Source organism: Myotis daubentonii, chromosome 2 (genome assembly GCF_963259705.1).
Source record: "Myotis daubentonii chromosome 2, mMyoDau2.1, whole genome shotgun sequence".
NCBI classification, from domain to species: domain Eukaryota; kingdom Metazoa; phylum Chordata; class Mammalia; order Chiroptera; family Vespertilionidae; genus Myotis; species Myotis daubentonii.
Genome location: NC_081841.1, coordinates 6,108,387 through 6,122,269, shown reverse-complemented (window position 1 = coordinate 6,122,269; position 13,883 = coordinate 6,108,387). Strand labels below are relative to the sequence as shown.

The following is a 13,883-nucleotide window of genomic DNA, read 5'->3' as shown; positions in this document are numbered from 1 at the left end:
CTTGCCTCACAGCTATGTCAACTCTGCTCTATTAAGAGGGACCTGGATTTCCTTGCTATCCCACAGAACATCACACTGGTCCATAACAGTGATGATACAGTGCTAACTGGACGTACTAAGCAGGGAGCAGCCAGCACTCCTGGTACTGCCTGCATGCAGAGGTGGGCGGTAAGTCCTGGGAAAGTCCAAGGGCTGCCACACCTGTGCCATGTTTATACAGTGGTCAGGAGCGGGTCAGGCTGTCTTCTCTAACCGGAGAGGCAAGTTGGTGCACCTCAAACTGCCCAACACACACACAGAATCACAGTAATCATGGCCTCTTTGAATTTTGGAGGCAATGTAAGCCACATTTGGGCGTTCTGCTCTGATCATTTACCCCCGTTTTGAGTGTTCACCAAAGCAAGAAAGGGTTGTGCAGCAGGCCCAGCCCACTGCATAGGCTGCCCGGACAGTACAACCTGGAACCAATGCAACTGCCTGAGGCAGAGACAGATGCTAAACGCAGCCTCTCATGAGCCCAGTAGGAAATCACAAAGCTGATCTCTAGGGCTTTGGAGGAAGGCCATGCCTTCTCTTGCCTACGCCATAGGATGCCAAATAACTATGTGCCCACCATGTAATGGGTATTATCTGGGCCACAGAACATAAAAGTGGACATGAACAGCAGCTCCATTGTGAAATCAAAATGACACACGTGAGATCAGATCAAGCCAGTCCAGAACCCCCTGTAAACCACACAAGCAGATGACTCAGACTCCTTGGAGCCTGTTCCCACTCCTGTTTGCCTCTCATCAACTTACACCTGTAGCTCCCTGGAGAACTGACAGTTAAGAGGGAAAAGTACAGGGTTGGTTTACAGATGAATCTGTAGGGTATGCCAGCACTAGCCAGAAGTAGATAACTGCTTAATTATAGCTCTACCCAGAAGTGCCCCTGAAAGACAGTAGGAAAATCCTCCAAAGTAGAATTGCAAACAGTACATCCAGATACACACTTCATGTGGAAAACAAGATGCAATTCAATGGCAGTGGCTGATGGGTGCACTCAGGAACCTGGAAAGAATACGACTGGAAGATTAGTGATAAAGAAATCTGTGGCTGGACCTCTCAGGATGTATGTGCATATTATGTGAAGATATTTATGTGCTATATAAAGGCCGACAAGGGGACATTTACTGTGGAAGAGGCCCTCAAAAATCAGGTGGCAAGATGCTCTGTTTAATGGCCATCAATCACTCTTTCCCTGGTCAACGCAGTGGTTCAATGGATTTGGCCATGTTCCAGGGATGGAGGTTATGCATGGGCGCAACAACATAACTTCCCCTCACCAAGGTGACCTGGCTACAAAGCTGCTGGGAGTAGAGTGAATGTTCCACCCCAGGCATGGCACCACTTTCCAGGGAAAACGGCCAGCTGCCTGTGTCAGGCTGGTTATACTGGACCCTCCACTATGAAGGGTGCCATACTTTGTCTTCATGACCTTATGGGTGCAGAGCTGCCTTCCCTGTCCGCAGCCCTCCCACCAGCACCACCGTTAGTGAACCTACCGAATACCTTGTCTATTTTCCCACCATCTCACAAACACACCTACACATACCATTCCAGAGAATGAAAAAAATACTTTCCAATTCTTTTTATGAATCTAGCAAGATATCAGTGTCAAAACATGACAAAGAGAATATGAGAAAAGACATTTCTGGTGAATTTTACTCCTAGATATGGATGCAAAACTCCGAAACAAAACATTAGCAAATCAAACCCAGCAATCTATATATATATTCATACATCATGGCAAAATTGGGCTTTTTCCAGGAATTTAAGGTTGTTTTACTATTTGGAAATCAACTAACACACAAAATTAATAGCTCAAAGGAGAAAAAGCTATAACCATTAATATAGATGCTAAAAAATGGAGAAATTTAACATATATTTATGAGAAAAGTGTTAAATTAGGAATGGAGATCTGCAGAAATGCATATAATAAGCCTGTTTTAATGGCAAATGGTGAAATCATTCTCCTTAAGACACAGACTAAGTTCAGGAAGCTCACGATCATATTTTTTCATTCAGCACTGTCTGAGAGGTTCTACCTACACGGTGAGGTAAGAAAACAAAATATATGGTTTAAAAACCAAGAAACAAATCTGCCATCATTCACAGATGATATGATTTTCAATATAAGAAACCCAGTAAAATCTACAGATAAATTAGGAAAATTGGTAAGAATTAATTAAGCAAGGTTACTAGTTATAAAATCAATGTACAAAAATTAATTTCACTCACTTTCACCATCAATATTTAAAAAATACAATTTGGAAAATGATATATTTTACAGTAGCTACCTAAGTACATAAAGTACCCAGGACTAAATCTAATAAAAGATATACAAGACCTGTATGGAGAAAACTATAAAATATAATACTTTAGCCATGGTTAGGTGGCTCAGTCGGTTGAAGCACCAAAGGGTTGTGGGTTTGATTCCCAGTCAGGGCACATACCTAGGTTGCAGGTTCAATCTCCGGTCGGGGTGAGTACAGGAGGCACCAATTGATGTTTCTCTCTCACATCAATGTCTGTCTGTCTGTCTCTCTCTCTCTCTTTCTTTCTCTCTCTCAAAATACTTCCTTGAGTGAGGATAAAAATAGATAAGTAAATATAATATAATACAGTAAAGAAGATTTAAATGAACAGAATAATTTGATATTGTAAAAATGTCACTTCTCCAAATTGATTTCAAGATTGATAGTGCCAATCAAAATTGCAGTGGAGTGGGGGCTTTTTTTTTTTTTTAAGGAACTTGACAAAATTTTTTTGTAGAAAAGCAAAAAGTAAAAAATAGACAAAACACTCTTGATGAAGGAAGTCATCAAGAATTATTGCCAAGGTAGAGTAATTAAAACTATTTGTTGGTGCAGGGATAATCAAATCATTTGCAGAACAGAATACAGAGCTCAGAAACAAATCCACGCACATGTGTAAACTTGCTTTAGGATACAGATGGCATTACAGTTCAGCTAGGAAAAAAAAGACTTTGCAATAAAATGATACTGGGACAGCTGGATATCCATTTAGAAATAAAATTAGACTCCTGCTTCCATCATACACAAAATCAATACCAGCTGCATTAAAATTTTAATTGTGGAAAGCAAAACTAGAAATTTTTAACTTATGTAGAAGTATCTTTATAGTCTTGTGACAAGAAAAAAAAATTTTAAAAATAACAAGATACAGAAAGTACAAATCATAGGAATAAAATTCTACCTCATTAAAACTGAGAACTGGTTATTCAAAAGACTCTTTACAAAGTGGAAAGATAAGTCATAAACTGGACAAATGTATTTTAAAAATGAAATGTTAGCCTCCAGAATAGATGAAGAATTCCTACAAATCAATTAAGAGAAAGCCAACCAACCAAATAGAAAAATGAACAAAAGATCAGAACAGACATTTCACAGATGAGGAAATATGAGTGAACCATACACATTGGAAAATATGCTCAATATAATTATTAAACAATACATTTTAAAACAAATGAGATACCAACCATCATCCAACAGATTGGCGATTTGCCCCCTTCCCGACCTCCCCCCACCCCACCCCAAAATGACACTATAAAGTTGGTGAGGATATGGAACAACTAGAACTTTGGAAAACAACTTGGCACTATCTAGTAAATTTCAAGGTGTTCATATTGAACCATCAGCAATTTCACTCTGAAATATGTGCCCTAGAGAAACTCTTGTCCATGCAAACCAGGAGTCTCATACAACCATGTTCATAACAGCACTGTTTACAATACAAAAAACTTGAGCACTATACTGATGACAGTGTTCTAGAATGGAATAAATGAATATGCTTTAATAATGTACATAATAAAATACTATACAGCCATAACAACAAATGACAACCATGTACACACATAGATGAATCTTAAAAAAAATATTACTGAGTGATAAGAAGTCACAGAAAAATAAACTCAATGACTATATTTAGATAAATTTTAAAGCCTGTAAAATTAATAATGTATTGTTCAGAGTATAAACATCTTACTTAATAATAGACAAACATGCAAATTAACCATCCCTCTGCTACGCTCACCAGCCAATCAAGAGAGTATGCAAATTAACCCAACAAAGATGGCAGTTAATTTGCATATGTAGGGGCGAAGCGGTGGAGCGAAGACTCCGTCTGGAGCCGCGAAGACTAAAGGCTCCATCTGGAGCAAAGGGCTGGGTCCCGGGTGCCGGAGGAAAACCGATGCCGGCAGCCAGGGGAAGGGAAGGCCTATTGCACGAATCTCTTCATGCAACGGGCCTCTAGTATGTAATAAAACTATAAAGAAAAGCAAGGAATGGTGAGCACAAAATTCAAAAGAGTAGTCACTCAGAAGAAAGGAATGGGCTCAGTGAAGCAAACATCAAGTGTTGGTGAGAGTGAGTATTCCCAAACGCCACAGGCCAGAGTGCAAACAGCAGATCATTGTACCTATGGAGGGAAAAAGCAGGAAGAAAGGAGAACTGAGGATTCTGTACCAGAATACTTTCCTACTTTATTTTTGCCTTGGGCTGAAGTTGCCAAAATTATAACATGGAAATTAGAACCATCTGTTGACAGGATAAGTTAGTAAGCTGGGCAGAATTTACCAAAAGAAATTGAGTAATGTATTTTAGAATCTGTTTCAAATTGTGGAAAAATATAAATAAAAAGCCTACTTTATTTGAGAGAGGAAAAAGCTGTCATTTAATCATTATCTATAATGGGAAAAACATGGAAATAACTTAAATAACCATTAACATAATATCGGTTAAATAAAATAGGAGACATTTCATACTGTGGCACACTGTTATAATAGTTATAAAAAATTAAATAGATCAGGAATAGTGAAATGGACTGATATGGAACAGGAGAGAGTTGTTAAATAGATGCTACTTAGTATATGTTAGAGTCATTTCAAAACAGAAGAGAAAAATGAATTAGTCAATAAAATGTTTTTGAGACACTGGATGCCCACTGCTGTATCTCAAAACATTCACAAATATTTTAAATCCAGATAGGTTAAAGAACTAAAAAAATTAAAATGAAATATGGGTGAACATGCACTATGAACCTAGGTGGGAAAAGCCTTCTAAAAACACAAGAACAAAAGCTCAGAAGGAAAAGAGTGACTATTCAAAATAGAAAGCCTCTATAAAAACACCAACAAAACAAAAAAAAAGTCTATAAAAAAGGTTTAAAGGTAATTCATAGCCTGTAAAATGATATTTGCAACATAAATAACAGAAAGGATTAGTAAAATGGTAGAATCATCCCTCATGTGACATATTTTGTGACTTTTTTTCCTCTTAACGGTTGCCACTGATGCTCATTTATACTCAGTTTCACTTGTATTAAAATGTTGGCAAGGGGAACCATGTCCACAAAGCCTGAACATGGATATTTACAGCACCTTTATTTACAACTAGAGGCCCGGTGCACAAAATTCGTGCGCGGGTACGGTCCCTAGGCCTGGCCTGTGATCAGGGTCATCTTCCCCAGCTGCCTGCAGCTGGCCTTGCCACCCACCTCCACCCACCCCCAGTTCCCTGTTCGTCATCCAGTGATTGGAGCTTGTCAGTCCAGGGGAGGAACTGAGAGGTTGGCCATTCCCACTTGCTCGCGGGTCCTGCCCCTGCTGTGGGTCGCCCTCTGTGTGTGGGGCGACTGGCGGGGCAGAGGACTTGGCCTGGCACCACCCACGTCCCCTGCCACCCACCCCCGGTTCCCCGTTCGCCATCAGCCAATCAGAGCCCGTCGGCCAGGGAAAGGGACCAAGAGGTGGTCAGTGTGCCTCATAGTGACTGGTCCAGCGGATGTTCTGGTCATTCCGCCATTAAGGTCAATTACCCTTTTATTATATAGGTTTGCCAAAACTTGGACACAACTAAAATGTTCTTCAGTAGGTGAATGGATAAGTACCCTAGCATATCCTATCCAGCACTAAAGGAAAAGGGCTATTAAGCCATGAAAAGACACGGAGGAACCGCAATGCATATCACTAAGTGAAAGAAGCCAGTCTGAAAAGGCTACATACTGTATGATGCCAACTATCTAACTTTTTGGAAAAGACAAAAGTATCGAGACAGTTCCAATATCAGTAGTTACCAGTGGGTAGAGGGGGATGTAGAAATGAACAGCAGAACATACAGGATTTTTAGGGCAGTGAAACTTCTCGATATCGTACTATAATGGTGGACACATGTTACATATTTGTCAAAACACATAGAATGTACCAAACCAAGAGTGAAGCCTAATGTAAACTATGGGGTTTGGATGATATTGTGACCATAAAGTGTTAATGTAGGTTCACTGACTGCTATGAATGTACCACTCTGGTGCGGGATGCTAATAATGTGGGAAGCAGTGCTTATTTGCAAGTAGGGGGTGTATGGGAAATCTCTGTACCTTCTGCTCAATTTTGTTGTGAACCTAAAACTGCTCTTAAAAATAAAACCTATTAAAAAGGTGGGGGAAATGTATGGGGTTACTAATAAGAATACAAAAATGTTTCCTTACTACTCTTTCTTCAAGCTTCTGGATTTGGATCAGTTTACATAAAGTATATTCTAAGAATACAAAGCAAGATGTCTACAAAACTGTAACCACTTATAACTAATTATCCATGTGAATAATACCATCCTTGTGCAGCAAATATTATCCACAACTTCTTATTTTTGTGTCTATTAAAATATCCTCACCACTCTCATGATTGGTTTTATAAGGAAACTATAAACATGAACTTGTAAAATAAATCTATACTAATAAGCTACAGTTTTTATATTTTTTGGATACTGGGTATCTAAGGGAAAAGTGTGGTGCATGGTCCAAAGATGAGGGAGAGGATGAAACTCAGAACATAAGGAGCCACCTCTGTGATAAGGGAAAGCATGCCTGGGTGAATATAAAAGCAAAGATATCTGAAGGGATGAAAAATACTAATGAAAAAGTTTCATTCTCATATTGGCAGAAGATCTTTCATCTTATTTTTTGAGAAAATCAAGAGGAAGAATGGACTGAAAATTGAGTGTTCATGGAGAATAGAAAGGACGAAGTGGCTCAACAATGAGTCAATCAGATCTTGAGTAGCAGTAGAGCCCAGTTGGAATTTAATGGTGTAATTTATTGGAGACAGATTTTGTATAATTTTATACTGTTCCTTTTTCTCTAATGTTAATTACTCAAGAGTTGATTAACCAATTTGTGGGATACTATATACATCTTGCTTTTCATCTAATGCTTGCTTCTGAAAAATGGCATAATTTAAAGTCTTTATCAAAGAGAAGTTAATACAAATGAAAAAAGGAACTGAAATTAATTTGTTCTGTCCTTAACAATTCATAAAAGATGTAAGGCTTGTAGTTAATAATTTTTTAAACAAAACAGTGACAAAATAGAGAAAAAACATTGAAATAAATGGTAAAATAAGATTACAGACTCACATGTGGGTTGAATTTGCCCATGCTAGTCATGTTCAAAGTTAAATTAAAGCCGTTGTTGCTATATTTCATAAAATAAAATTTGATGAAAAAAATTCCTGCCCAGTGTTTCTTATTCACGTTTCTGAGTAAACTTCCTATTCTTTAACCAACTTACCTGCATTCCAGAGGTTACAATCTTCTGCTTGCCCTTCTGACAACCATGTAGATGACGAGATAATGGCTGGAGGAATTGTCGGCAAAAGTGGCTTTGGGTCATCCTCATAAAATAACATCAGGTCCTTACAGAAAACAAGAGAGCACATAAAAGTTGAAAAAAAAAGAATACCATTGCCTCAGTTTGCTACAATGGATGGGCAAATTGTGGAGATACAATCTATATGCACTATGTGCAAAATGTGTATAAACACATTTTTAAATATATTTTTATTGATTTCAGAGAGGAAGGGAGAGGAAGAAAGAGATAGAAACAACACTGATGAGAGGGAATCATTGATTGGCTGCCTCCTACACGCCCCCTACTGGGGATCGAGCCCGCAACATGGGCATATGCCCTTGACCAGAATCAAACCTGGGACCCTTCAGTCCGCAGACCGACGCTCCATCCACTGAGCCAAACCAGCTAGGGCAAACACATTTTGATTGAAAGAATTCACACATGAGCTATCTTGTGTGAATTGGGTGTCCACTGAGTATAGGATGATCCAAATAAAGTATATGCAGTGGGGTTGGTTAATATGTCTTTTTCTCCCATAAATGGGGATACTTAATAGTACTTTATTATAGTACTAGAGGCCCGATGCACGAATTCGTGCACTGGTAGGGTCCCTCGGCCTGTGGTGATCGGGCCAAAACCAGCTCTTTGACATCCCCTGAGGGGTTCCGGATTGTGAGAGGTTAGTTCTCGGGTGATGCACCCCGGAATCAGGCTCCCTCCTCTCTGGTTCCGGGTCCATCACCTGAGAACCGCAGCGGCTAAGTCATTGCAGCTCAGCAGCTTCTGCATTGAGTGTCTGCCCCCTAGTGGTTAGTGCACGACATAGCTACTGGTCGGAGCATCTGTGCCCTGGTGGTCATTGCGCATCATACCTACCAGTTGCACAGTAGAACGGTCGCTTAGGCTTTTATGTATATAGATAATGAACATATAGTAAGTGCAAAAACCTTAAGTATGAGCTCAGTAACTTTTACTTTAGGTGTATACCTATATATAACCACATTTCCTTCACTCCAGAAAGTTCCCTCAAGTTCCTTTCTAGTTGATACCATCCCTCCATCACTAGTAAACAGTATTCTATATTCTATCACCACCAATGAGTTTGCCTGTTCTTGAACTTCATATAAAGATAACCATACACTATATATGCTTGTGTATCTGATTCGCATTGTTTATCATAATGGTCATGAGATGCATCTGTATGTTGTGTGCAAGTAGTCCCCCCTTATCTGTGGTTTTGCTTTCTGTGGTTTTAGTTATACACAGTCAAACATGTTCCAAAAATACTAAATAAAAATTCCTGAAATCGCCCTAACTGGTTTGGCTCAGTGGATAGAGCGTTGTCCTGCGGACTGAAGGGTCCCAGGTTTGATTCTGGTCAAGGGCATATACCTTGGTTAAGGGAACATCCTTAGTAGGGGGTGTGCAGGAGGCAGCTGATCCATGTTTCTCTCTCATCCATGTTTCTAACTCTCTATCCCTCTCCCTTCCTCTCTGTAAAAATCAATAAAATATATTTTTAAAAATTCCTGAAATAAACAATTCCTAAGTTTTAAATTGTGTGCCATTCTGAGTAGCGTGATAAAATCTTGTGCTGTCCTGCCCAGAATGCAAATCGTCCCTCTGTCCAGCAAATCCATGCTGTATATGCTGCCCGCCTGTTAGTCACTCAGTAGCTGTCTTGGTGATCAGATTGACTGTCATGGTATCACAGTGGTTGTGCTCAAGTAACTCTTATAGTAGCCTAATGCTATGTCACTTCATCTCACCACGGAGGCACTGTATCATCTCATATCATCACAAGAAGAAGGGTGAGAATAGTACTATAAGATATTTTTGAGAGAGAAACCACATTCACATAACTTTTAGTGCAGTTTATTGTTATAATTGTTCTCTTTACTGTGTTATTGTTAATCTGTTATTGTGCCTAATTATAAATTAAACTTTATCATAATATTAGGAAAAACAGTACAGATGGGGTTCCATACCAGTATTATCCTCAGTTTCAGGCATCCACTGGATCTTGGAGCATATCCCCCATGGATAAGGTGGAACAACTGCATCAGTATTTCTTTTTTGTAAGAAATATTCCATTGTGTGAATATATCATAATTTTAAAAAATTCTTTATTGTTTAAAGTATTACATATGTCTCCTTTTTTCCCCATTGACCTCTCCCCAGCCACTCCCACCCCCAGCACATGCTCTCACCCCCCTAGTGTCTGTGTCCACTGGTTATGCTTATATGCATGCATACAAGTCCTTTAGTTGATCTCTTACCCCCTCCCCGACCCTTCCCTGCCTTCCCTCTGAGGTTTGATGGTCCGCTCAATGCTTCTCTGTCTCTGGATCTATTTTTGTTCATCAGTTTATGTTGTTCATTATATTCCACAAATGAGTGAGACCATGTGATATTTATCTTTCTCCAACTGGCTTATTTCACTTAGCATAATGCTCTCCATGTCCATACATCCTGTTGTGAATCGTAAGAGTTCTTTCGTTTTTACCGCAGCATAGTATTCCATTGTGTAGATGTACCACAGTTTTTTAATCCACTCATCTGTTGATGGGCATTTAGGCTGTTTCCAAATATTAGCTATGGTAAATTGTGCTGCTATGAACACAGAGGTGCATATATCCTTTCTGATTGGTGTTTCTGATTTCTTGGGATATTCACAATTTTTAATCCATTCTCCTGCATATAAACATTTGGGTTAATTCCAAATTTCAGTTATTAAGAATAAAGCTCATCACCCCTGGATATTACATAGGAGAAGAATGGCTAAGCCATACGCTTATTTTTAACTTCATCCAAAACTGCTAAACAAAGTGATTTGCTACTTTTTATAATTTAACTTTTATTTTATTTATTTATTTATTTATTTATTTATTTATTTATTATCATTGTAGTTTCACATTCAGCTGTGAAAAATAATAGATTCTGTGTATATTCTTTATCCTTTACCCAGCTTCCCTGGTAACATGTTGCAACGAAAGGCACAGTGCACGAATTCGTGCATGGCTGGGACCCCTAGGCCTGGCCAGCGATCAGGGCCAAATGGGGCCAGGCCGATCAGGGCCTGTGGGCCAGGGGGAGGGACCTGTGGAAGGCTGGCCGCTGGCCCCAAGAAGGGAGCTGGCCCTCGGTCCCCCTGGGAAAGGGGCTGCGTCTGCCGCCACCCACCCCCAGTTCCCCATCCAAGCCCAGGGCCCAAAGGCTCCAGAGGGGTTGGGAGAGGAGGCGACGGTTGTCAGAATGGGTGCAGAAGGAACGGCCGCCGCCGCCACCACGGTTGGCGCCCTGTAATTGCACGGTTCCGTGTCTCCTCCCTTTGCCATTGCGCCGCCACCACAGCAGGCAGGCGGCCCCTGGGGAAGGGAGAGGACAGGAGTGAGACAAACCCCGTGTTGAGGGCTGACTTTCAATAGAATGCAGTGAGGGAGCTGCTCTGCTACATATGAAACCCCAACCCAGAAGCAGGTTGTCTACAAATGGTTTAGCACCAGGGATTGATGGGGGCCAGCCGGCTGGGGGGAGGGACTGCAGGAGGTTGGCTGGCCAGGGGGAAGGGACCACAGGCAGTTGGCTGTGGGAGCATACTGACCACCAGGGGGCAGTTCCTGCATTGAGCATCTGCCCCCTGGTGGTCAGTGCACATCATAGCGACTGGTCGTCTGGTTGTTCCAGTCGTTCAGTCATAACAGTTGCTTAGGCTTTTACATATATAGATATTATATCCTGGATATTGACAATGAAATGATCAAAATAAAGAACATTTTCATCACAAGGATCCTTCCTGATGCCTTTTAATTACCAGTCTCCACAACTACTAACCTGTTCTCCATTTTTATAATTTTGACATTTAAAGAATGTTATATAAATGGCATTTTTTTTAACCTGGCATAATTCCTGGAGAGTCATCTAAGTTGTTGTGTGTATCAATAATTTGTTCCTTTTTATTGCCAATTAGTATCCATGATATAGATGTAAGACAGCTTAATTCGTTAAAGGATGTCTGGGTTGTTTTCAGATTTTAGCAATTATAAATAAAGCTGCTTTCAACACTGTGTATAGGTTTTTGTATGAAAATAAGTTTTCATATCTCTGGGATAAATGCCTAAAAATGCAATTGCTGAGTCATATAGTAATTGCATGTTTAGTTTTATAAAGAAAGTGCCACTATTTTCCTGAGTAATTGTACCACTTTACAATATATATGCGATCCAATTTCTCCACATGCTCACCAGCATTTGGTGGTGTCACTACTTTTTACTTTCGCTATCTTGATATTTACTGTGTGTTTATATTACACGTTCCTAATAGCTAATGCTGTTGAACATCTTTTCACTTGCTTTAGTGGCCATCTGTATTTGCTGAAGTGACTGTTCATATCATTTGCCCATTTTCTAACTGGATTGTTTGGTTTTTAACTGTTGCGTTTTAAGAATCCTTTTACGCTCCAGATGTTAGTTGTTTGCTAGATATGTGGCTTGAAAATATTTTCTCCCAGTTTGTAGCTCTCATGTTCACCCTCTTAACAGGGTCTTTCACAGAGCAAAAGCTTTTGTTTTTATTTTATTTTTTAGTTACATTTATTGGGGTGACATTGGTTAGTAAGATTATATAGGTTTCAAGTGTACATTTCTATGATACATGACCTGCATATTGCATTGTGCACCCAAAGTCAAATCATCTTCTGCTACCACATATTTGGCTGTCTTTACCTTTTACTACCCGCCACGTCCTTCCCTCTGGTAACTACCATACTGTGTCTCTATGAGTTTCAGCTTTATATCCCACATATGAGTAAAATCAAATGGTTCTGAGATTTTGCTGACTAACATTTCACTTAATATGAAATGTTTGCAAATAAATGTTTTCAAATTTTCGGGTAGATACCCAGAAGAGGGATTGCTGGGTCATATGGTAACTCTATTCTTAATGTCTGGAAGAACCTCCATACTGTTTTCCATAGTGGCTATACCAGTTTACATTCCCACCAGCAGTGAATGAGGGTTCCTTTTTCTCCACAACCTCTCCAACACCTGTTACTTTTTTTGTTAATAATAGCTATTCTAATACTATTTGTGAGGTGGTATCTCCTAGTTTTGATTTGCATTTCCCTAATAGCTAGTGAAGTTGAGCATCTTTTCATATATCTGTTGGCCATTTGTATGTCTTCTAGGGAGAAGTGTCTGTTCAGGTCTTCTGCCCACTTTTAATTGGATTGTTTGTTTGGTGTTGAGTTATATTAGTTCTTTATATATTTTGGATATTAATCCTTGTCAGAGCTGTTGTTTGTAAAATATCTTCTCCCATTCGGTTGGTTGCCCTTTTGCTTTGTTGGCAGTTTCTTTTGCTCTGCAGTGGTCTTTTAGTTTGATATAGTCCCATTCATTTATTTTTGCCTTTGCTTTCCTTGCCTTTGGGGTCAAATTCATAAAAGCGTCTCTAAGACCAACACAATGGCCACAACATGATATAATAATCGTGATATATTATTTTTTAATGTATTGTTGTATTCAATTTGTATTCATAAGTTTAGTTCCTATGTTTTCTTCTATGTAATTTATTGTTTCAGATCTTATATTTAGGTCTTTGATCCTTTTTTAATTAATTTTTGTACATGGGGACAAACTGTACTCTAATTTCATTCTTTTGCATGTGACTTTTCAATTTTCCCAGCACCATTTATTGAAGAGGCCTTCTTTTCTCCATTATATGTTTTCTGTTCCTTTGTCAAAAATTATTTGCCCATGCACATGTGGTTTTATTTCTGGGTTCTCAATTCTGTTCCATTGGTCTGTCTGTCTTTTGTCAATACCATGCTGTTTTGATTATCGTTGCTCTGTAGTATAAAGTCAGGTAGTGTGAGACCTTTGACTTCATTCTTTTTTCTGAGGATTGCTTTGGCTATCCTGGGTCTTTTGTGGTTCCATACATATCTGATGATTTTTTTTGCTCTATTTCTTTAAAAAATGTCATTAGGATTTTTATCGGGATTGCATTAAATCTGTATATTGCTTTGGTAATATGGACATTTTAACTATGTTGATTCGTCCAATCCATGAACATGGAGTATCTTTCAATTTCACTGTGTCTTTTTCAATCTCTTTTTTTGTAGTTTTAGTACATAGGTTCTTCACATCCTTTGTTAAAAGTTGATTCCTAGGTATTTTATTCTTTTTGTTGCAA

General features: G+C 39.2%; 2 protein-coding genes across 2 annotated transcripts in view; both read right to left on the bottom strand.

Annotated features, from left to right (window-relative positions):
- Positions 1 to 13,883, bottom strand: part of RPS19BP1 (ribosomal protein S19 binding protein 1) — a 519,247-nt gene that overhangs the window by 191,600 nt on the left and 313,764 nt on the right. The window lies entirely within an intron of this gene.
- Positions 1 to 13,883, bottom strand: part of ENTHD1 (ENTH domain containing 1) — an 87,403-nt gene that overhangs the window by 32,350 nt on the left and 41,170 nt on the right. The window contains exon 4 of the mRNA XM_059680900.1: positions 7,629 to 7,752. Within this exon, the coding sequence (XP_059536883.1) occupies positions 7,629 to 7,752 (124 nt within the window). The remainder of the gene's footprint in view (positions 1 to 7,628; positions 7,753 to 13,883) is intronic.